Source organism: Musca autumnalis, unplaced genomic scaffold (assembly GCF_047663935.1).
Source record: "Musca autumnalis isolate F117 unplaced genomic scaffold, ASM4766393v1 scaffold_5, whole genome shotgun sequence".
Lineage (NCBI taxonomy): Eukaryota > Metazoa > Arthropoda > Insecta > Diptera > Muscidae > Musca > Musca autumnalis.
This window is the reverse complement of record NW_027412088.1, coordinates 117,390,209-117,415,788: the sequence shown is the minus strand read 5'-3', so window position 1 is coordinate 117,415,788 and position 25,580 is coordinate 117,390,209. Positions and strand designations below refer to the sequence as shown.

General features: G+C 33.2%; 1 protein-coding gene across 4 annotated transcripts in view; it reads right to left on the bottom strand.

Annotated features, from left to right (window-relative positions):
• Positions 1-25,580, bottom strand: part of retn (retained) — a 96,282-nt gene that overhangs the window by 5,162 nt on the left and 65,540 nt on the right. For all 4 annotated transcript variants that reach the window (XM_073988440.1, XM_073988441.1, XM_073988439.1 and 1 more), the window contains 2 exons: positions 9,898-9,970; positions 5,617-5,800 (listed from right to left, as the gene is read on the bottom strand). In XM_073988440.1, coding sequence (XP_073844541.1) covers positions 5,617-5,800; positions 9,898-9,970 — 257 coding nt within the window. The remainder of the gene's footprint in view (positions 1-5,616; positions 5,801-9,897; positions 9,971-25,580) is intronic.

Below are 25,580 nucleotides of genomic sequence, written 5' to 3'. Positions count from 1 at the left end.
CGGTATTGATTGATTCAATGGCATTTATTGACAACAAAGGCGTAATGTTTAATGTTTACAAACAAGCGACTAACAACGACGACGCCGGTATGGGTAAGAATAACTCGAATCACATACCACCTGTAGAGCACAAGCAGCATAAACATCGTGTGCCCACTAAATACGGCAATGATAGTAGTTAATGGTCAACGTCATTAGGCCAGCGTTGTTTTTGTTGTTGGACTTCGTAGAACTCTTACAATCTTCGTGTACAAATCTCGAATGTGGAGAAGTATAGACGCCTGCTTTTGTCGATCATGGAGTTAATACATACATAATATGTACGTAAGAATACGTATGGATGCATCGTTGTTGTCGTTATGATCGTTGCTGTTTATTTTTCGGCATCTTGATCTTCAGGTGATATGTATGTATTTATGTTGCATTCGGGTTTATGCCCTGTGTTTATAATTCATCAACACATGCATGCAATATTTTGCATTTAATTCAATAAACACTTAAGAACTCAATCAATAAATGGAGAGTAGACGTATATGCATAAAATGGAAAAACTTAGGTATGCCAATGTGTTGTATGAGGGGACAGTTTTTAAAGAAAAAGTGCTGAGCGCCGTTTTATTCGCCCGTTTTTTAATTCCCATCAGGATGTCGATTTTTATGCCGTATTGAACATTTTTGAAGCTTAATATTAAGACTAATATGAATTCAGTTTAAAAATATTTTAGCCTAAAATTATGGACATCCACATAAATTTCCCATGTACAAATTTTGACGAATAAATTACACTAGAAACAAATGATACAATACAGGATTAAGCATATGTTTTCCTTCGAAAACTTTGAAGATTCTGGCATTAAGCATTTATTATAAAACTTGCTAGATGTAAATTGGGCTAAAAATTCCCTACTTTTATCTAACGGCATCCCTACTATAACGCCAATTAAATATTTACAAGAACGCATCCATTGATGACTCTTTATGACGAAGTATTGGTTTGTTTGTTGGGACTTTTTTCTGTTTTGTTGTTTAAACATAACCAAGATTCATTTGAATCTCAAGATCCTTTGTGTGCCTATCGATGTGCTTGTCAGGTTATCGATTCGTGTTCGAATGTGAATACATTCTGTGAATTATCAAGTAAATATTAGCTGGTCAGCAGTGTGAAGAAGTAAAAAATGAAAGAAAAATGTTGTTCCAAAACACTGCGTTCACCACGATTCACCATATGGACGTGAGGCATGATGCTAATTATTACAGGCATGATTACGGATAAGCTGTACATCATTGTGTGGCGTTCGATGATGGGATGAATACGTGGTTCATTGCAGTTTTAAGAAGGCCTACCACCTGGTTAAGAAAAGACTGCAAGAAAAGGGGTTTCTGAGACATAGCCAATACATTTAATACATCTTCTTTGGTATTACAGAATCCCCATTAACATATAAAAGGTGGCAACAATAAACATTTGCAATGATGAACGCTTTACCCAAGTATTTGCATGCATTCAGCCGGATAACTCTTGAAATGTCTCAACTATCCTGTCACAGATGAGTAATGCACACACAATCCAACTGCTTCCATTAGCATTTTTTAATTTAATTAACACAAATCGTAGTCAACAATTTAGTGAAATAATGCATTCTCTACCATTTGTCTACTTCTATGCATATAAGATCGCACAAGACGAGAGGCAAGGGTATCACAAATTTCATCTGCACATAGAGTACACAATAATGTGGAAAAGAGGCTGCAACAGGTACTTACTGATAGGCATACACATACATATATTCATTCTTTGCCGACGTTCACCCCACCGTTGCCCTATTAGCATTTTGTTGTGTCACAATTTTGTGAAGAAGAAGTTTATTCATTTGAATTTTCAAGTATTCGTTATTAAAATGTTGATGTTGTTGATTTAGGCACACAAAGGACTGCAACAATATTTGTTCAAATCTAGCATGGATTGCCGATACAACAACAATAGTTTACCATTGTCTGTAATAAAAATTCAAATGAAAGTGGCGGTGTGACTTAATGGGTCCATATTTATAGGCGCTTCAAGTCAAAGAGAAAAAGAGGTATGTAGAACATTGATATTTAAAAGTTATATGCTAGTACGAGTGATGAAACCATCGTTTCTCAGATATGTATAGAAAGATAATATGACACAAATCTCTTCTTGCCATGAAATCGCCTGGCGGCATAGATGCTGTTGAATAATAACGCTATTACAAAAGAAGAAGCAACAAATTTACATTTTTTGTCACAATTCAGAGTGATCGTAGCTTAATATTATCAATAGCGATAATGTTATAAATTAATTTGCTGATTTGTATTTATGGAGGATTTATCAAATTTAGTATTTATTTTTGCCAATAGATCCCAGAACATGCCCATTTAGAATGGATTATTATTATTATTATTATTATTATTATTATTATTATTATTATTATTATTATTATTAAGTAAGCAGAACATATAAAAAAATTGTATTATACATAAAAAATGTAGTTTCTCTTAGACGATTCCAAACTAAATTCGTTCGAATTTCTACTAGTCCCATTTTGACACCTTTGAGAAATAATTCCATAATTCAATATGTTAAAATAATCACATATTACGGTCCTCATTGAATAAAATAATTATACGCATAAACTGCCATAATACACGCAGAGAAAAAATATGATTGATCCAACAATATTCGAAGAGCAAAATATGTATTGTAAAGATATTGTTAAATTCCAAATGTAGTATTGTGATTCCAACAATTGGGTTTTGTTAAATCCAAAAATAGTTTTTGTCAACTGGACAATAGTTCTCTCTTTTCTTCGACAATTTTTTCTCTTCTCTCGCTATTCGATGCCGTGTTGAAAAAACAATTATGGTGAGTTTTGTTTGTATGACATGATGCCTTTATCTTTGTTATTGTGTGTATGTATACCAACAATGAGACTCTTGTTTTTATTTGTTTCTGTTTTGTTTAATTCTTCTATCTTCATTGTGCTTTGAGGTTTGGTGTTATACCGGAGATTGTTGTTATGGTGTTTAATTATTTCTTATGTTGTGGTGGGTGCTTGTGGCTTTTTGTTTGTCTTTGTTGTCAGCCAATGCAGCAAACCATGTATTGTGTTCATCAATGATTGCAATATTATACGCGACATTTATATCCAAGTTATGTGAAAAGTGTATATGAGAAGTATATACACTCAAATCAAAAATTTCTGGGCTGGTTTTCTGGGTTGACAATACTTTTTGTAAACAAAATTAGATTATGATAGTTCCTACAATCGGTATTGTTAACGATTTTTACAATATTGCGGAAATTCGAAAGTTGTTTTTGTTTTCTATGTTCGGAACAAAAGATGGTATTTTTGGATTTGGATTACAATGTTTGAACAAAACAAATACATTTTTGGAACCAAAACAGATAGTTTTGTTCCAACAAAAGCGAAAAGTATTTTTTCTCTGCGTGTAGAACTCACATTAGTTTGGCCATCATATTACAGTGGCACTCGATTTGAGATATTTTCATTGTATTATTATTTTCCCGAATTTAAATCGGTTTTTGTATTTGTACATAACACAGTAACTTTGAAGATGTGCAGACGAATCGGAATATACCTATGTACCTATACTGGCTAATTAGTTTCCCTGAACTTATTTTCTGTTAAGTTTCTGTACATAAAATATTTAATTATTAAGCTGTTAAAAATGTTTGAACAGACACACACATATATGAATTTATGTGTGTGCGGTGTGTGCTTTTGGTAAATGCGCCATATTTAACACCTTTGATTGGATGTAGAGAGCCACCCAATAATTCAATACAAACTATTGAAACGGTTTTCATTTTAAATATCAATTGTTGTATTCACATTCAAATCTTATAGATGCCGAGCACGTAGCTGTGTATGTGGGTAAGCTCGAAACAAACCATTGTGAGAAAGCGCATTTGTACTCGTACTCACGACGCGATACACTAACTGTTATTCAAGCAAATACCAATCGCCTGGGAATACATTATGAGTAGCCCCCCACTTGAGAGATACCCACACCGCACAAACATTTCAGAATGCATAGCCCGCACCACTACAAATTGTTTATACTGTTTATTAGATTAACAAATAAAAGTGTTATTTTGCAAATCAAGCAAAACCATTGGTTGGTCGTCGGTCGGTCCCCTCTGCCAAGACATATTTTCGATGAGTGTGTTTGTGCGTCTGAATTGACGACGGACCAAAATAGACGCCATTTTTATTTGCTTGCAAAAATAACGGTTGAACTTTTGTAATGAAATACAATTAAATGCATTTGAGACAAAATAGTTTGCGTGTGTGCATTTACAACCAAAGTAAGCTGTAACAGCTCTTCCATTGTTGACTCCATTGTAATAGACGAGGAGCTACAACAAGGAAGGAGTTAATTGCTATACTACCAGTAGGAAAACTAAAAATTGCGGTAAAACATTCATTGGAACTCAAGTCGTTGACACATACGCCAGGTAATGTCCGTTACACAAACTATATACATACATATGTTGTATGTATGTACGTTTGTGTTTTATCATAATAAAGGAAGCGTGCGGGCTTTAAAATACACCCAGCAACATTTTGCTTAGTGTAACGCGTTTTGCGTTTGGGTGTTGGTCATGTGGACCATAGACATAGAGACGCATAAAATCCACGACAATGTATGATTCAAAAATGATTGACTGCCAGGCAAAATGTCGATGGCAAACCTTGAATACAACGCCGCATCAGTCGTCACTCACGTACACCAATGACGTACCAAATTTATTCACATTAGTAAATAGAAATGCACTCGCCAGAACTTTTCCAATTTGCACCATTGGGGTGGCCGTCGGACAAAGATGCAGCGTAGCAAAAACCTTTGAATTATAAAAGAAGCAAAACTACATCTACATATTGAAACCGGGTTTGCGATTTGTTTTCTAGTTCTTCAAATGGATTCCGATTCGTTGTTATAGACTTTAGGAAACAACCAACAACTAAACAATCTTGGCAACAAAATGCGAATGACGAATATTAAAATGCGGTTGTCGTCGTTTGAATCCACCACCAAAATTATTTCTTTCACCACATATAATTGCCACTAACAACGCCCATGACAAGAATAGGAATAGCGAGACTTTGGCTCGTCTTAGCGTTTCCCAAATGCATCACCTGTACCGTGTCGTGTCCGCCCTTTGTAATGACAAATTGTCTGGTAAGGGATTGTCAGCGGCTAGGATTGAAATAACATTCGTCATGGCTTCGTTGTTGGTTTCCATCTTCGTGTATTCAATATTTTTATTGCTGTCAGTGAATGTTGTCTTTGTTGCTGTTAGACAATAACCGTCTGGTTAAAAACTAATTCCGCTGTGGTTTGGTAAGCCATCGACGACAATGGCTGGCTATGCACAAACAACTAAAAATATTTTCTTAAGTAGTGAGTGCGTCTGCATAATTTTCCCCATTATCATTATGGTAGAAGAAAATAAAATGAGAAAACTTCCAATAAAATAGAAAAGCAATAAAAATATAATATTTTCCATGTATACGACGACAAGTATGTAGCGAAAACATCATAGCATATTGCAAAACGTGAGTATACTTACTGTGTTCTTAGCGTAAATGCAGCACTCGTAATGCTCGATGGCAGATGCAAGCCCTTAATGATTTCTTGCCACAACTTTTTATTTATGACATCGACCAAACCTCCACGGGCAATCACCAGGTTATACAGCTCATACAAATCCAAAACTGATTTTGCCATAATTGGCAGGCGATTAATGGGTGTGCCTAAAATTAAATTAAAAATGAAAATCTATTAGAATCTCTGAATATAGGTACATTACTTTCAATTCTACCTCAGATGTAGGCATCGGGTCAATTTTATGATATATTATTTTTATACATATATACATTTATACACATACAAGCATCTACAAACATATTTATGTATATTTTCCCACAGCCTTTTACAAACAGTTAGCCTACGAATAATCTAAAAAGTAAACTGTGGTCATTAATTGTTAATATTATTGATTTCTCTCTGTGTGCTTGTCTCAATGTGGCTATGAAATATACCGCCCAGAAGGGAAATCTCAAAATGATCTGCATAAGATTTATTAGACTTTAAACACAATCGTCTGAGTGAAATACTCCCAAAATGCAATACGTTTTCTAAATCGTTTATCATTACGCGTACGTGGTGTTTAAACACCAACAATTATCTTAGTACTCCCAAATTGTTTATAGAAATGAAATGCTTGGCTCGATTTATGATGCAATTCATCAATTTATCCATTTAATGGAAATGATATTTTAATGACCTTTAAGTAGTGATCTCTAAACACCCTCACATCGAACAATTTGTAATAAAAAATCTAATTTGTAGTTTCATAATGAATGATTTTTTGTGTATTTCGTGTGCCTTTGCTTTTGTCGGACATAATCAGTCCGTTACTGGTGTTTGATGAATACGATTTTATAGACTTGTTTCTCATTCGTATTCTTATTCTTTTTATTTTCGGCCGCATTGGCATTAATGCAACATTTATGGATCTCGTGTTTCCAATTTATTTTCTTTTTTGTTTTGTTTTAGCATTATTTGTGATCTGCTCATTTGGATGGGTAGAAATGCCCCAAAGGTATCAATCAAAATATGTACCAGACATTCGACAAACAAAACTCTGCACATACCAAAACAAAATAAAAACTAAAACGGCAAATGCTGATGGACATGTTGATTGCGGAGTGTAAGTAACTGTAAGGTGAATGAAAAAAGAAACGCAAAACCAGGGCAAGCAATCGATATCGAAACATATTTTTTTTAAGCATAAACAACGAGGAATGCACCCTCCTCACAGGGAATATCAGCCACCTTCGCCAAATGGGAAGACCGACAGAAACAGAAGTAATTAAGCAAGAGTAATATAATGTACATACATACCTATGTAGGTAATAGCCTGCTAGAATGAATATAAAACCAACTAAAAATATGTGAAATATTTGCATTTGAGAGACAAAACTAAACTACACTGCTGGTTTTGAAATATGCCCTTGTCTTGATTAAAAATTGAAATACAATATACTGCATATTATAACCAAAACCGAACTCGTCGGGGGACTTGCTGGAGGGATGTATTATATTTCAATGGTGTCCAATAAAGAGAAATTGAAGATATTTATTTTACTCCCTGTCGGTATGCAAGACAGTGGAAGTGGGTGACTGAAGGTACAGCACACATTAGCGTGTCACTTCAATCAACATTTAACTAAACTGCAGTCATAATTACATTCAGCCACCAATCTTATCGGCGGCACTGCACTACCATTGCCTTTGAAAAGATGAGGAACATATGTTGTACGCGGTATGCCTATCAGACCCATAGCGAGAGATACATTTGAAACTCACTGATGTATGATTCGTTGCAACGTTGATTATCGGACACAAATATGCCACAACTTTTATCCCGAAAAACGTTTTTCTATCTAATGGATGATACGTATTTGCCTCTAACAAAGAATATCAGCATTAATGAATTTCTCTCTTCGTCATACTGATCGAAATGTCAAAATGACATTTTGATAGGTGAAACGATTTTTGAATAATGACTATGTAGGACTCCATTATCAAATATTGTTCACAAGTATATTTTTAAGACCATCCAGTTGATCTTTTATGTTATCCATTCGAAGGGTGGCATTCTACGAATTTCACTGCAACCGAGCTGCGCCCATGTAGCTATAAACACTAAGGGGGACAAGGTTGATCTGGTTGCACTTGCTTATGCAATAGTCTAACCCACCCGTTCGTCTTATTAAGAAAATAATTTTCGAATGCATCAAATGTCATAAAGAATTTAAGATTTTCAATTTGAAAACATTTCGAAATAAACTTTTATGATGTGGCACATTGTGACACATCAACTGATGGATGCAATATTAAATGACTACTGCATGACTCGCAACACATGACTGAAAGGAAGCACACCATAAAAGAGCAATACTGCTTTGAATGGGGACGAACTTTCCATGTACGTACAATTATATACACATATGTATGTACGAGTATATAATTTCATTTATGCAAATCAAATGTTATGTTGTGTGAATACATAGCAGAAACAAAACTAATAGAGGAAAGAGCATACACATAAAACCACAATGGGGACTATTGATAAATTAATGGTACATATGTATGTATGTATGTATGTATGTACCTGAGATAGATGCATGGGACATACTATATTAGATTAAAAAATAATAAGGTAAATCATGGTTTAATAAGAAAGGTTGGCTAAAGCTTTGTGTCAGTTTAATTTTTTTCTTTCGAGGGTTCATAAAACTTCAAAACAGTATACACAATCTGTGTGTGTGCTGTATGAATAATATGCCAAATAATTTAAAAAACAATCGAATTCAATGATTTTTAGAACATTTATATGGAAAAAAATCTTCAGATTTGCATTGAAACAATCTTTTAATCTTGTCCCCAATTCGATTATGTGGAGAAACCATGACACTTCATTCATTTGTCGCGTTTTTTATAAAATGCTCAAAAAAGGTATTAAAAAACAAGCCCACTTATTGATTTGTGTTTACTAATTTTGAAGTTATTGCTTTCATTTAAATCTACCTCTTTACTTTTTAATTACAAATTTATTCTTTTGAAATCCAAAACATTTTAGAGATCCGACCAAAAATACATTACTATCGATTTAACAACAAAAGGTGTAAACAATGTGTATGTTTTTCATGTGTTCTGCTATCTAACAAAAGAAATACACACACATATTTGATATTATTCTAAAGGATTCATTTAATTTACTCGCATATCCTTTACAAATCATTCATTAACATTTCAAGTCAATGTGAGATTATGACATTTAATTAACACAATTTTTTATTACAAAAACACCAACGAATACCGACAACAAAGAGAAGAATTGTCAGTCGGTTGATGTTCTTGATTGTTTTTCTTTTATTAATTTATTTGTTTCCAAAATGCCACCGTTCACAGTCTGAGTGCATTTTTCGGTTGGCTATGACGTTAAATACGTGTATGTATAGGTACGTTAACGGGACGGGCAGAGTAAAGTGAGGACGTTGTTGTTTTTATGGCATGCCTTGTGAAGTGACGAATCGTTCAAGTGTTGATCATGTCATTAGCAATCATGTTGACGTTGATATTCATAAGATTTTAATGAAATTGTACGTCCGTGTAGCCCCCTCCCCCCATCACACACCATCAGTCCTATCCTGTTGCCCCAATAATATTGGTTATATATTCAAATGTAAGCAGCATCAGAAAAAAGAAAAATATTGCGGGGGAAGAATGCTGACTTCCTAAGTCGAAATAGGCTGTTGTTGTGTGTAATGTGTGATGGGCCATCATGATTCGATAATAATGATGATGCCCAAGCAGCCCATGTTTGTCGTTGCGATGCATGCATTGCAGTAGTAGTCATTCATGTGGTTTGTATGATTTTCGAATGCATTATGCGGTCCTCCTCTGAATGTTTATTGTTTATTATACGAATGCTACAACAATAATATTTAATGCATTTATAAATAATTTTTATTGCCAGTCATAACACACTCACAATAAAAAAGTCTAAGAAATGCATCAGAAGACGCCATTAAATAAACAACATTAACATTTACAGATCTTGCTCTTCCTTAAGATTCACCTCTCCCCTTCTCATTCTGTCATTTTGATGACAATTAATAAAACTGATTCTCTGTCATTCAAAAAATATGGCACAATAATGGAAATGAACCTATACATGTACAAATATGTATGTATATGGAAATATGTATGTATGTAAACAGCGATTTCAAAACTAATGATCAAATAATTCCATTAAAAAAAATTACTTATTTTAACTTACCTCTTTTTTGCATAAATGAAAATAGATCATCAAGAAATTCTTTGCGTTTTGGGTCATCGTTGATTTCATATAGCTGAAAAGAAAATACGAAATATAGAACATAATTAGTTTTGTAAACAAACAAGTACATACATATGTATTGTTATAACTTCTATGGGCAATGTAGAATTTAATTTTACACTTTTGCTAAAGTGTTTGAAAATCAACAACAAAGTCATTCAAATAACAAAGTGAATCATTTTCGGTTGTATTGAAATCAAAATGAATCGGCATTATCCGCACAAACATCATCATGATCTGCATTACTCATAGAAAGGTAATAAGGTCGTCAATGCCGGTAACAAGATATTTATCAGTTGGATGTTGTTTACAGTAGCAGAAGGACATTGTTTTGTCTTCTGTATTGGTTTTTGTACGTGCCCACAATATCCCAGGGTATCGCTGATAAGTTCATGAATAGAAAATATAAGAGCAAGAGATCACAGCACACGACACAATAAAGGACACACGCATTCCTCATTGGTGGTTGTCAACAACGAATGACTTTAAAACGATAATTATGTGTGCCATAACAAAGGAAAAGGTGTACCAAAGATTTATGGCTCTAATTTGCTGTGATATTTAGCACCTTTGTGTTATCCAATGTTGTAGGATCTTATTCAGGTATTTGTTTATTATCTGATACCAACTCCCGAGATTAACAACCCTAATTGGACTACTCACAAATTGCCGCAATTTGTACGGAACAGGAACATTTCACCAAACCCCCAGGAGAATATTTGCATTAGCGCTATGAGTATTCATTTAACAGCGCTCATGGCCCTCAATTTCTCTAAAATACGTATCAACACCATATACATTTTGCACACACATGTTTACTGGAATATGCATGTAAATCTGTTTGTCTGCATTTATGAGTTAGCAAAATCGAAAATTATGCTTTTAACCTGTGCTTAGCTACTGGTCATGAAAAAGTGTTGCAACGCACGCACATCATTATACTCAAACGACTGTTATTTGGCAACCGGTGTTCATCCCAATGAAACCTACAATCATCAGAAAAAAATGCTCAAACAAAAACAACAACGAAAACATGGCAACGGACCAAGAATTTCGGAAGCGCCAGGAATCTCGTTTACTATAAACGTTTGTCATATTTTAATTTAAAAATTTAATAATGTGATATATTATTATTAATTGAAACTAGCCCTCAGATTTTGCCAACATTTTTTATATATAAACGTACTATAAATCCGAGAGAAAAATGTGGACAAAATGGGATCCCTTCATTTTCATTAATTTAAAAACCTCAATAATTCGTAATGAACTGTAGGCCCCTTAAAGCGGTTTCCTTTAAAATTTAACCGAAACCCGAATAATTTATAATTTATAAAAAAATTACCTGTCCCTCCGATTCTACAGTATAAGTATGTATATAGTAAAGAAAATAGAAAAAGAATAAATATAATTACTAGAATGACTTGTATTTTCGTTTTTAAATAGTAATCAAATAGTCTATTTCAAATATTGTACAATAATGCTGCGAGCATTGGAAACTTTAACGACTTTAGACTTTTAAAACCAGAAACTAAACCTGTACAGAAAAATGTATTTTTTTATTCTTCAAATCGCCTTTGGGTGGAGTCAGCCACACTGATGGTTAAACATGGAAAACCAATGATGAATTGAGAATTTAATTATAAAAAGAAGAAGAAAAAATGTATTCATTGATCAAACCATAAACATTTTATGGGAATGATCGGCTGGCTCGCTGATCGATTGCTTGTAGTCGCCATACTCTGGGTTAAAGAATTTTAATAAAACTTTTGAGTGTCGTTACTATGTCCATGACGAACGTCAACCATTTTTCGACAATACAAGGGGAGTATTCTCCGCCACATACACATCCCGTCCTAGCTGGATGATTGAATGTTTTCAACTCCTTCTTAAAGATCTCGTTCGATAGAAAAATTATTCTGCGCTACGACTGTTTTCGCACGTACAAGTTCTTAAGCTGTACATTTATTTCCTCGCTTTAGTTGAATCGATACAGCAGTTGTAATGAAATGAATAGGCTTTAAATGTTGTTGATGTTACTAAGGCTATACCACCACATAAAATGTTATTTATTTTAAGCATGTCTCGGTGAATAAGGCAAAAACTGCATCTGCTGCTGTTGGTGATGGTTTTACGGATAATGCAGCTGATGAAGATGGAGCAGATTTGTTTTGTTCAGAGATGAATTCCCAGTCAGATTCCTTAAAAGCTAGGGCGGAATGTGTAAGCTTTGTTTTGCTGTTGTTCTTCATTTTTTGCTTCAAATATTATTATTAACCACCGCTGCACACTGTGGGCGTAACAGTGTGATATCAATCAAAAGTGAGTAAGCATCCATCTGATCAGAGTAATGATCCAACAGTTGTTTGTCGTTTGGCAAAGCCAAAAACTTACCTCTTGAATTTGATCCTCAGATATCAACATTTTGTTAGGAAAAGTTTTTGTATATTTTGCGCCAAAAATACGATGTAATTTAAATCCAAATAATAGAAACTTTGTTTCTTTTTGATCACTTTTTTCCAAGATATTTAAGCTTTGTTTATTGATAAGGTTTTTCTTTGTTAATTTTAATCACATTTTTTGTTAATTATTTGAGTCAATGACAATTTGTAATGTTTGACTGGTTACTAGCCGTCACGCATGTTTATTTTATTTTTTTTTTTTTTTTGTAAATTTATTGTTGTCGTGCGATTGTAGTTTTATCCGCTTTTAATGGTCCAATGATGTTTCAATATCAAAGGTCTTTAATCGACTAAAAATAGAGAGACATACGCACAATCAACCAAATATCACAATGACGAAGGCGACGATACTCTCAGTGCCTTCAAAGAGCACAAACACACACACACACATTTGAACAAGCGCACGCACTTTCCATTCAGTATATAACACTCATCCGCACACCATTCTTCTTTCTAATCGCACACATACATAAGCGTAAACATACGCAAACTGACAAATAGAAAACCTTTATGGTTGACCTGAGTTCAAATTGTTGTAGTGTGTGTGTTATCGAATTTAAAACTTCGTTACTTAGTACCAATTTCTGTTAGAAATCGATGATGGTAACGGCTAAACAAGCTGAGGAAAAATGATATTAATGATCTTCAAACAAAAGCAACAACAACAACCCTTGTTATAAAATAAGCGACACGTTAAACCTGCTTTGAGCACACAATAAATACATATGTACACAAAAAACAACATCAACAAAACAACAACAAAAAAGAACCGATAGGTTTATAAAGGCAACAACAAGAACAAGCAATAAAAACAGAAGTATATCAAACGTATACTTTATGCAGGGTAACATTTTAGACCAATCATAAACGAAACACAGCCGACATTTTCCATAATCTGATACAGTAATATTTTTTGTGCCTCATATACGGTATAAAAGGTAGTCGTAACACGTTATTGTTGTTGTTATTTTCATTGTATGTATGATTGGAATACTACTGCTACCTCCATACTAAGCCACTCAATCCGCCACATACCTAGCCGCCGCTAATCCAGATAAGTCGCTATAGAGGATTTTTTCATTTTGTAACCGTAATTAGATGCGTCATATTCTTGGAAAAAATCAAATATTAATGTTGTTCGTCCAGTTAATTCATAGATATTATATTAGAGCCTACCTAACGTACACTGTAATATGTACATAAATGTATGTATGTAGGTACGTAAGCAAAATATGTGCTCACACACAAACACATGTTGATGAATTTAACGATATGTTAAGAGTATTAATTAATTGTCTTGTATCCTCCAGCGTTTTATACTACGTACCCACATACATACATATGTATATGTATGTTTGTATGTACATTGTGTATTAAATAAATGCCTGTTTGTGTCCAAATCGATTGATAGCTCCTTAGGTACATGTAATGTTTTATTGTGTCAAGCAATGTGTATGTTTAATGTTTTCATACGAATTCAAGTGGTCCATACTATACACAAATATATGTACATAGAATGTTTTATTACTTAAACCATGATTTTAATTATTACTATTCCAAGTAAATCCATCCGTCTGTTCTCGTTCTTGTTTAATGAGAATAAAAACGAAAGGAAAAATGAGCATCGATAATAAGGAATTGAAAATATGTTCAAGAGATTTGTCACCAAACGTTAAAGTGGTCCACTACAACAAGATCATTTTACAGCAACATGTGTGAGAAATACCCTAGATGTACATACATATTTATATATGTACATATGTATACACATAGCTTCATATTTTTATTTGAGATATTAAATCTCAAAAGGCTGTAATCATACTACCATACAATATCATAAAAACTTTATTTTACTTACATTCAGTTGCGACAAAAAAAAAATGAAAAAAAAACAATTTTTTTGAAAGGCCTACTCCCTAATTTTTTTATTTGAATCAAAAACCTTATATATAAAATTTTATGGCGATCGGTTACGTTAAACCGTGACACCTTTGTTTCCATAGTAATTTGTATGGGAACAAAGTTGAATATCCACGAAAATGCTCCAAAGGCCGCATTTAGGGTCCAAGGAGTACAAAAATAAAATAAAATCATAAAATGAATCAGAAATAGATATATCCAAAATTACCATCTAATATGCATGATGAGTAGACAGCAAAATTTTATGCAACCCCTATTTTTGGTCCGATTCATGTCAAATTTTGGGACTGGGCATTTTTTTGGCTTCTAATTACATATGCAAAATTTATACATTTTACATATTTTCTTATTTATTTTTTTATTTATTTCAAATTCACATATGAGGTATCGTTCTATGGGGGCTATATGAAGGCCTGAACCGACTAATTTAAGGTGGAAAGAGAATCAAATTTCAGCCATTTTGTCGGACCTATACTGACAAATTTCAGGTTGAAAGTTTTGTAACCCCAAGGTAGACTTACCCCCTGTTTTTGTAAAAGTTTTTATTCTTCTCACACGAATTGTCAAATTTTGTAGATCGATTTACATTCCTTAGCCCAAATGGAGAACGCTGATTTTTTAATGAGGTATTCTTAACTATATATGGAACTCATCTACGAAAAATTAAGTCTGTATGTCATCTGTGGGATGACAAAAACAGGGGGTTAATACTAAATTTCAGTCATTTCGGAGGGATATTGAGACCACAACCTTCAAAATACCAGAAATCCGGAGGTACCATTCTATGGAGGCTATATGAAGACGTGAACCTATACCGAGAAATTTCAGGTGGAAAGTTTTATACCCCAACGAAGACTAAATACCAAATTTCAGTCATTGCGGTGGGATATTGAGGCTACAACATTCAAAATACCGAAAATCGGTAGGTACAGTTCTATGGGGGCTATATGAAGGCGTGGACCTATACTGACAAGTTTCAGGTGGAAAGTTTTATACTCCCAACGAAGACTTTATACAAAATGTCAGCCATTTAAGTGTGATGTTGAGGCCACAACCTTCAAAATATCGGAAATCGGGAGGTACCGTTCTGTGGGGGCTATATAAAGACGTAGACCCATGCGCACAAATTTCAGATGTAAAGTTTCATACCCCTAACGAAGACTTAATACCACATTTCAGCCATTTCGGTGGGATTTTTAGACCAGAAATCCTTGTATATATTTTTGCATATGGTTTTGCATATGCTCATTTTATGCAAATATGTAAAAATGTGTCAAAATATGCACGATATGCAAAAATTTCTGGGCCTAATTCGTTTTATTTTGTGATTTTGTGATTCTGTCCAATCAGATTTTCTCTACGACCATCATAACCATATATGGATTTGCACAGAATTCCGCTGTCTAATGACAAACTTCTAATGCCTAAACTTCAACTCGACATTTTTTTGAATGAAAAGTTTATGATTCGCGCTATTAATAGTACTTTCCCGGTTATTTTCATTAACGGGGAAACGAGAATTACAAATTCCCAATCCAATCTTGAAGAAATTTGAAATGTCTTACGGAATTTGGTCTAGAAAAAAGTTTAGTAAATTATATTGAAATCGGTTCAGATTTGGATATAGCTCCCATACATATGTTCCCCGAATTCATGGATTGGATGCACCAATCACGCTATGCCCAATGCCCACAAGCATTCCAGAAGGGAAAAGTTGAGTTCTCCAATATCAATGAGTGTACCCTGATTCATATTATCGTAATGATATGGACCTACTTTTTATCGTCGAGCCCGAACGGCGTGCCAAGAAGAAAATGGACGAACGCCGTCAAAGAATGAACATGTTTGATATATGTTTTCAGTAGTTAACGCTTCGCTAACGACGTATTATATGTATTTTTAACTCAAAGGGAAAAAATCGATGTTGGATTTTTTATGCGGCACCCCCTTAAAGAGTTTGGTTTTGTTAGGTTTTAAGATTGCCAAAGTTTGAGCACAAACGGAATATGTTAACACGCGCCACTGGGGCCTCAAAGTTTCCACAGTAATTTGTATGGTGCCGGAATTGCTCTAAAGGCCACTTTTATTGCAATCGAAGAGAACATATTATCTGTTCATTTCTGTGGCTAAACATGTAATACGCATAAAAAACTCCGACATCGATTTTTTAAAACCACCTTAATGTACATACATATACATTTTTGGGGTAATTAATAAAATGTTTGTTGAGTTACTTGCTAGTTCTTACTGGAAGAAATTTGTCCAGTAAAATCTAGCACGTCCTTCATGAAGAAAATTCGAAAATAAAGTAGTTTTTATTACTAAATATCGAGTAACCAGACAGTGATTATATAGCATCAGCTCACCTTTATCTATACCCTATTTGTACACGTAATACACATTTTTTAAGGTACATTTCGAGACTATGAAACTTATTTGCATTTCTCATCTCAGCAAATATTTGTACAAATTGAATTAATTCTAGTAAATGCTTGTCTATTCTATTTATTTTAGGCAATTTAAACATCTTAAAATCATATTGTCAATCAAATTATTAAAGAAACAGTGAAACACTTCAAAAACGCGATTTGCTAAAAGTCTTCAGCAACATGGCCAACAATAATTGCTAAGTACGTGGAATTACTGGAGTTGAAAGGGTACATTGTAATTAAATATTTGCGGAATATCCCATGGAAATTCCATGCTAATTCATTGCTTCCATCCAAACAATTCTAAATAGATAATTAAATGATGGGAAAATACATGAAGTACAGATTAAAAGAAATTTGGAAATGTTTATACCGATGAATATTCTAGGAATATCCATGTTAAAAAATAAACGTGTAACAAGTAAAAAAAGTATCAGTAAGTTTTGCCGACAGAGATATACCCTCAGCCTATGTGAATTAAAACGTTTATCTCTTGAATTCAAACGATTCTCTATGAAAATGAACAGCAAAATTAAAGAAGATGACTTCTTGCAAATATATTAGTATATTAGAAAATTGAATTTTCAAGAGAGAAAGCTCAATCCGTTAACACCAAAGAGAACGAAGATAATTCAAAATTGCAATCAATTGACCCATTAAAGCATGAAGTTCCCTGACGACTTTTATTCATACTTTTTGCTTGTTTTAGAATGAGAATCAGCGAAATAAAATAGTTTACAACAACTTTTATCATTTATTATTTATCTTAGGTTTTACCGACCGTCCGTTATATCGGACACTATGCAATGGGAACACTTAGTGTGTGATATATTTTATTACTGTTCTTGGTTTGACGTTGTTTGTTGCATTTGAGACAAACGAATTTACTCTTTTGACTACAATAAGCACATTATCTTTGAGTTATGTTGAAGTCAAACATATGATATTTTAAGCCGTAATGAGTATTATCGATCGAGTAAACATGTATTGAAAGCAATGAAGGCAATCCATATCTTTCCAAACTTTATGTGAATTTATGTATATCGGCGGCAAGTTAGTAGTTAGCACAATTCCCACCAAAATGTGGATACTGATGTATTGAAGTTATAAAGGGCGGTATCATTGGAAATTTTGGATTCTTCCCCCCTACGACCCGCCACTCCCCCCGAAGAAGTACGTATGACTGATATCAGTCTCAAAATTTTATTCACTTTTAATCTTCTCAAAACAAATACAAATGATGTGAATAATACATAAAAATTATATTTTACAAAATATTGAAGATTTTTGCATCGTATTTGGTTCAGTTGCATATGTTTTGACCATTAAATTTTTAAGTATGTTATGTATTTTCATATTTTTTAAAATTTTTTGTTGTATAACGTGTCAAAACTTTTTATATTCTTATATTTGAGACAACGATCTATAAATAATTGCAAAAAATACTTAATTTTACTTTCAAAAAAATATTTTAAATAAAATTTCCTAAAACGTGCAATTTTGTTGCAAATGTATCGGCCACCACTGTACATTAGATTTTACAATAATATGGACGAGAATGTCTTCCGTAAAAATAGTTCAGAGAATTTTGTTGGGTTCTTTGTGGTAACATGGATCTACTCTACGTCAATTGTATTCTCTTCGACTTTGAGCATCCGCTTTATTATTCCAGAAACGTTATGAAGCCAGTTGGTTCACTGTCATCTATATACAACATATCATCTTTATATTCTACTTCTATATCTGTGTTCAGCCTTCTTCTCTTCTTCACTTCATATTCACTGGCATCGGAATCTACGCCAGTTTCATTCCCATAATGGGAGGAACCACAAAAATATTGGTCGTGTTTATATCACCATTCTATGCAAGATCGTCTAATATTATTGATACAGCCAATGTAAAAAATATTAATTTTCTCTTTATTAATACAAATTAAATATCAAACAAAGGCAGATATTTTTAACTTGGAAGGACATGAAATAATAACGTGCGCAAAACAAAAATGTTATGACTTTTATAAAATTTAATGCACTTTTACTAACCTGCCGACTAATTGGTTCGAGTTTTTAATATTTTTCTAATTTTTTTTTGCAATAAACCAGCATTATTGAAATTTGAAGGGAATTACGTCATAATTATAACTTGTGGTATGGTATCCCAAACAGTTTTATACAATGCATCGGCCTAAATAAATAATTGGCGTAAGAAAACCTCCGTTAAAACGGACGCTATGCACAAATGGGTTAAGTTAGTACGGTTATGGACTATAGGTTAGGTTTTGGGTAGGTTTTTTTTTTTTTGTAATAATGAAAATTTTTAATGACTAAAACTAATTGTGAGTAAACAAAAACTATGATGATGACAAATATGTGTACAATGTTATATAAACAATTTTATATTGTTGTTGTATATGTTAAAATTTGTAAGAGTATATGTAATACATAAGCATTACATATACTCACAACAATTACTACTTTAGTCTTAAAACTTTTAATGTAATTTTATAATCAAAGTAACCTTTGCTATTTTGTATAATGTCAATCAATATAGAAAATAAATGTATTCATTCTGCTGTACACACTTATTGAAATTAGACGTTCTTATTTAACATGGTGTCAGGTGTACCAGAATTCTAAAAAAAATAATTTTCTGGAAATAAGCAGAATGGAAGAATATAATTCGAAGAATCAAACGTTTGCTGCCGCTTTATCCACAATGGATTTTAAAGCTACCAATCTTGCAAAGGAATGGAAGACATGGCATACAAAATTCAAGATTTTTCAAAGAGCATCAAATCTGGAATCAGAGGCAGAGGTTGCGTTGCTGTTACATCATCTTGGAAGTCAGTAGTTGGAGATCTTAATTTCCTTTGATGTGGGTATTGATACAGTTAAGTATGAGGATCTAGTGCGATTGTTGGGGTGACATTTTACTCCAAAGGCAAATATTGTAATGGAAAGGCACAGATTCTTCACGTGTAAGCAGCAAGAAAATCAAACAATTGATGAATACGCAACAATTCTGAAAAATTTGAGTTTGAACTGCGAATTTTTAAATTTGAAGAATGATTTAGTTCGAGACATCTTCATATGTGGATTGTCACATAAGTACTATAATATCAAAGAACGGCTTCTGACAGAGGACAGAATTAAACTAGAAAAAAAGCAATTGAAATAGCCAACAATATGGTGTTGGCCAAAGCGAATGTGATGACATTGCAAGAAGTTGGATTTCTGGAAGGTGCTGTTAATGTTATAAGAAATTCAGGAAGAATTTTCAATTTCAAACCGAACAATGTCAAAAGTGAAAACGGAAATTGCCAAAAATGCGGCCAGAATCACAAATACAAGTGCCCAGCCAAAGGGGCAAAATGTTACAAATGCGACAAATTTAATCATTTTGCTCGAATGTGTATGAACCGAAAGAAATTTGTCAAGCAGATGCAGGCAGATGAAGGATAAGCGGATGAAAGTGAAGATAATCAAAGAGATTTTGATTTATTTGTTGGAGTTTTAAACCAAAGGGGCAAATCATCGGCTGAATGGAACGTGGAGGTAGTGGTGAAAAATAAAAAGATACAGTGTCAGATAGATACAGGTGCACAGGCGAATATAATGTCGGCAGACACGGCTGGAATGCTGAAAATCAAAGATAACCTCAAGAAAAGTGCTACGAGAATCTTTACGTTTAGTGGAGAAAGAATTCCAATTCTTGGAGTAGTTGACGTTAAGTTTTATTATAAAGAACAGGTATTTTATTCTAAATTATATGTAGTAAATATGTCCTGCAAGTGTATTATTGGTTTAGAGACCGCTACAGATATGGACTTGATTAGACAGGTTAATAATATTTCTACCAAAAATAAATTAGTTGACAAATATTCAGATGTTTTTCAAGGCCTTGGTCTTTTGCAAAAGGAATGCAATCTTAAACTTAGGGGTATTGAGCCCGTGGTTGAACCACCTCGTAGAATTCCATGCAAAATGTATAAAAGTTTAAAAGAAGAATTAGATCGCATGGTTAAAATGGGGGTAATTTATTCATCAAATGTGGAAGAACATTTAAGAACTTTAGAGATGGTGTTAGAAAGAGCTACGAAAGTGGGACTTAGATTTAATGAATCAAAATGCAAATTTTTACAACATAAAATAAAGTTTTTAGGTCATATTTTTGATAATTCAGGTGTCCGAGCCGATGACGAAAAGATTAGAACAATAGTTAGTATGCCAAGGCCAGAAAATTTTAAAGATTTGCAGAGATTTTTGGGTATGATTATTTACTTGGCTTCCTTCATAGAAAATCTTTCGTTGAAGAACAAGAATCTTAGGGAACTTTTACGAAATGGCGTCTTATGGCATTGGTCAGCTCATCATGAAAAAGAGTTTAACGATTTAAAAAACGAGATTACGAAAGCTCCAGTCCTTACTTATTTTAATCCCAATAAAGATTTGGTTTTATCGGTGGATGCTTCGAAATCTGCATTAGGTGCTACAATTTTGCAGGAAAGAAGACCGTTTGCATTTGCATCGGCATCTTTAACTGATTGCCAGCAAAATTATGCACAAATTGAAAAGGAGTTGTTCGCTATTTTATTTGGTTGTACAACGTTTCATCAATACATTTATGGGAATAAGGTAATAGTGGAAACAGATCACAAGCCCTTAGTCACATTATTTGATAAACCACTATTTAAAATTCCACCAAGACTTCAACGTTTTATGCTGCGTTTACAATGCTATAATCTCGTAGTTAGATATAAACCAGGAAGGGAATTGGAAATAGCGGATACACCATCAAGAGCTCCCCTAAGAGATGTGGCCATGGCAGAATTTAATGAGGAAATATCACTTCACGGCAATTTTATATATTCTACATTCTCAGACATGGATATAGTGAAGGAAGAAAGTAAAAAGGACGAAACATTTTTAAAATTATTTAAATATGTTAAGGAAGGATGGCCTAATAGTAGAACAAATTTGGACCAAGATGTTATGCCTTATTTTAAGGTAAGGGATGAACTAACAATTCTGAATGACATTTTATTAAAAGGCAATCAGGTTGTGATCCCAAGGAATATGCGAAGAAAAATATTGCAGGGGATTCATGAAGGACATATGGGGGTATCAAGCGTCAGACTGTGTATTGGCCCAATATGAATAGTGAAATTGAAAATCTTGTATCAAATTGTGAGGTGTGTTTGAAATACAAAAAAATCGAATACTAGACCAGAGATTTTGCCACACGAAATTGTAGATGTCCCATGGTACAAAGTGGGATGCGATCTGTTTGAATACAAGAATAAAATGTATATACTTGTCGATTATTATTCAAAGTATATAGAAGTCGAATAAATAATGGTTATAACAGTTGGAACGTGATTACCAAGTTAAAATCCATATTTGCACGGCATGGGACACCTAACATATTTATGTCCGACAATGGTCCGCCTTTTAGTTCAAAGGAATTTAAAATTTTTTGTCGCGACTGGGAAATTGAACATATTACGTCAAGTCCATTTTTACCAAGGTAAAATGGGTTAGCAGAATGGTCTGTGCAGACAGTAAAGAAAATGTTATTGAAATCGTCCGAGAGTAATTCTGATCCCTATGTGACTTTATTGCACTATAGAACAACGCCAAAAGGTAATATGCCTAGTCCTTCTGAATTGCTTATGTCTAGATCCTTACGCACTAAAGTTCCATCAATGTTAATCCATCACGAACCAAAAGTAGTTGACAAAAATGAGTATAGGGCAAAGCTAGAGACGAACTTAAAGAAAACTTCAGAGTACTGTAATAAAAAGTCCAAGGTTTTGAAGCCAGTTGGTGACGGCGATAAAGTCATGTTTAAGAAAACACCGACCAGCTCTTGGCAACCCGGGGAAATTATAGAAACATGCAAAGAGCCAAGGTATTTTGTAGTTTTAGATGAGAATGGTTCAATGTAAAGGAGAAGTCAGGAGCACATACAAAACATAGCTTCTGAAGAACCGAAAGAGCAAAGAAATGTATATAATGATAGATCAGACATTAACGAGGTAGATAGATAATCTTATTCATTGTGATATTAATAAGGATGAAGTTCCATTGGAAAATAACCACAGCAAATAAAATAAGGAAACTTATGTAACGAAAAGAGGTAGAGAGGTTAGGAAGCCAAAAAGGTTTGTTGAAGAATAATTATTTTTATCATTAATATTAAATATAATGTATTATGCTATATGATACTTGTTTGTGTGTAAAAGCGAGATGTTGTATATGTTAATATTTGTAAGAGTATATGTAATGCATAAGCATTACATATACTCACAACAATTACTACTTTAGTCATAAAACTTTTAATGTAATTTTGTAATTAAAGTAACCTTTGCTATTATGTAAAATGTCAATCAATATTGAAAATAAATGTATTCATTCTGTTGTACACACTTCTTGAAAATAGACGTTCTTATTTAACAATTGTCATTTGTATTTTCCGATGAAAACTCCTTAAGATATTGGAAACAACCCACGAATCATTGAGTTGATAATGAAACAAATTTGTTTTATTTATTCCATCAATTACTCGACTTGACCTTCGAACCATGTTATATTAATTTAAATTCCCTTTTTAAAATATTGTGGTAAATTCTGTATTCAAAGTTACAAAATTGTGCAACTGATTATTTTTCTAATTTTTACCAATTTATTTTAGAACAGTGGAAGCAGATATTTTAAAATAACCAAGAAATGTTCTGGTATGTGATGGAAAACGATTCGACTCGTTTTCGCATAAATCGAAATCGTATATTTGAATTTTGTTGAACATTTTAATAAAATTGAAAATGCATTTTAAAAATATTATTCAAATAAGGGGCTTTCGGGAAGCAAAAATGTATATATCATCAAAGGCACTCCGAATATAAACCATTTCGATTGTGCAAATCGATTCGATTCGGTTTTCATCACATACCTGGTTATTTTTGATATATGTATATCTCCCAAATGGTGTTGTAGTCATTATAATAAGGCAAACGACGACATGACAATATGACAAGCAATTGGTTTATGCGACCAAACAGAGTATGTACATGAAATATTGAACATTAACATAATAATGAAATTAAATTACGCTACATTGAAAACCCCAAAATAAACTATAATTAAGGAAAACTTAAATACATCGGGATGGTACAGTTGTATGGGATATAAGCCTTGAATACTCGCGTACATAATTACTCTCCACTAACAAAAAAGTAAAATATAACAATTGACATTGATTAATGAAAGTCAAAATGTAAAAATAACTATGGCAACAAAAACAATACATCTTTCATTGGACGCCTTTTTCTGAACGGATGATGACTGTTCCACAGTTTTCTCCCTTTGCAAGATTAAAAATGAAATTTTCAATTTAGAATTACTAAACTTAAAACGAAAAATAAAAACGACTAAAGCAACACTAGCACATCCATCGAACAAATACGGCAAAAAATAACAAGACCATACTGCAAATGGGCATTGTATCGAATAAAAAATAAGGCTGAAGAGACGACCAACAAAATATTAAAACAATCTCGTCAACGAGCCAGGCAAACATTTTCGATACGAACTCGTAAATTCATCGAATTTGTATATATTTCTCCATTGACATCTATCCTTTTCCAGTTCATACCGGGACATGTATGACAACCAATTGCAAGCTGAATGAATGTGTAGGTATGTGTAACTACATATATGAGTCTGTGTGTATCCGTATGGGAGGTGTGTACTAGTGCATAAATATCTTCCAATATGCCAAAATACAATATTTCAGAAAAATAATATTATGTTTAATACAAATATCGGTACTCTCCGTACAAACAGTCAAATGCTAACACATGTGAAATTTACACATTTGGACAGTCTCTTTATTATACTCTCCGTCATAACTTTTGTTTCCATACATATATGAACATATTAAAATGTATGGATATTCAGCCATATCCGTCTGTACCACTGTGTTTTTAGGTGCATTGGTCGTATTTTTCATATTTATTCAAAAGGGCATACAAATTTTACCGCAAGAAATGCATGTCATTCGTTGATATAAATACGCATATGTAGTTTGTTATTCTGATTGTTATATTATTCATTATCGATTATCGTCCTCGAAAACAAGAAGAGTAGCATTAAAATAATAACCAAACGCACAGAATGATGAAACGTAAGAAAAATTACGTATTTAAATGTTTTCCTAACGTTTGAACTAAGTTGGACGAGTATGTGTATAAATAAATACAACGAGCATAAAAATGAATTCAATATTTTCCCAACGTGCAAATGGACAAAGTTGGGTGATGAGAAAGAGACTAATATAAACTACAATACGTTTGTATATGAACAACCGTCATTCCCCCTCCATCAATGATGCCAAATAACTTTAGTCCCCATTCAAACATCATTAAGATTTTTAATATTTAGAGCAGGGCGTCAGAGTGTGTATGGATGGCCCTCCATCCGTGTGAATAATATTCATTATCTTCCATCTACCACTCGACTCGTTTGTACTTACACACACACTTATACCAAATACCAAAAGTAGTATGAGTAAATATTAAAAGATAAAATACGAATAATTAATTATTCGGTAACGCCTTCAAAAATACGTTGTTTATGATCCACATACGAATATCACAATAAGTGCTAATGTATTTGTTATTACCAACACATTTTTACATACAACAATAAACAGGTACATATAAATATCTACGAAACGCGGTTTCATTTTTAACTTAAAGACTGTAAATATATTTTTAATTAAATATTTCATTATAGAATAAATATGTATCAGGAAA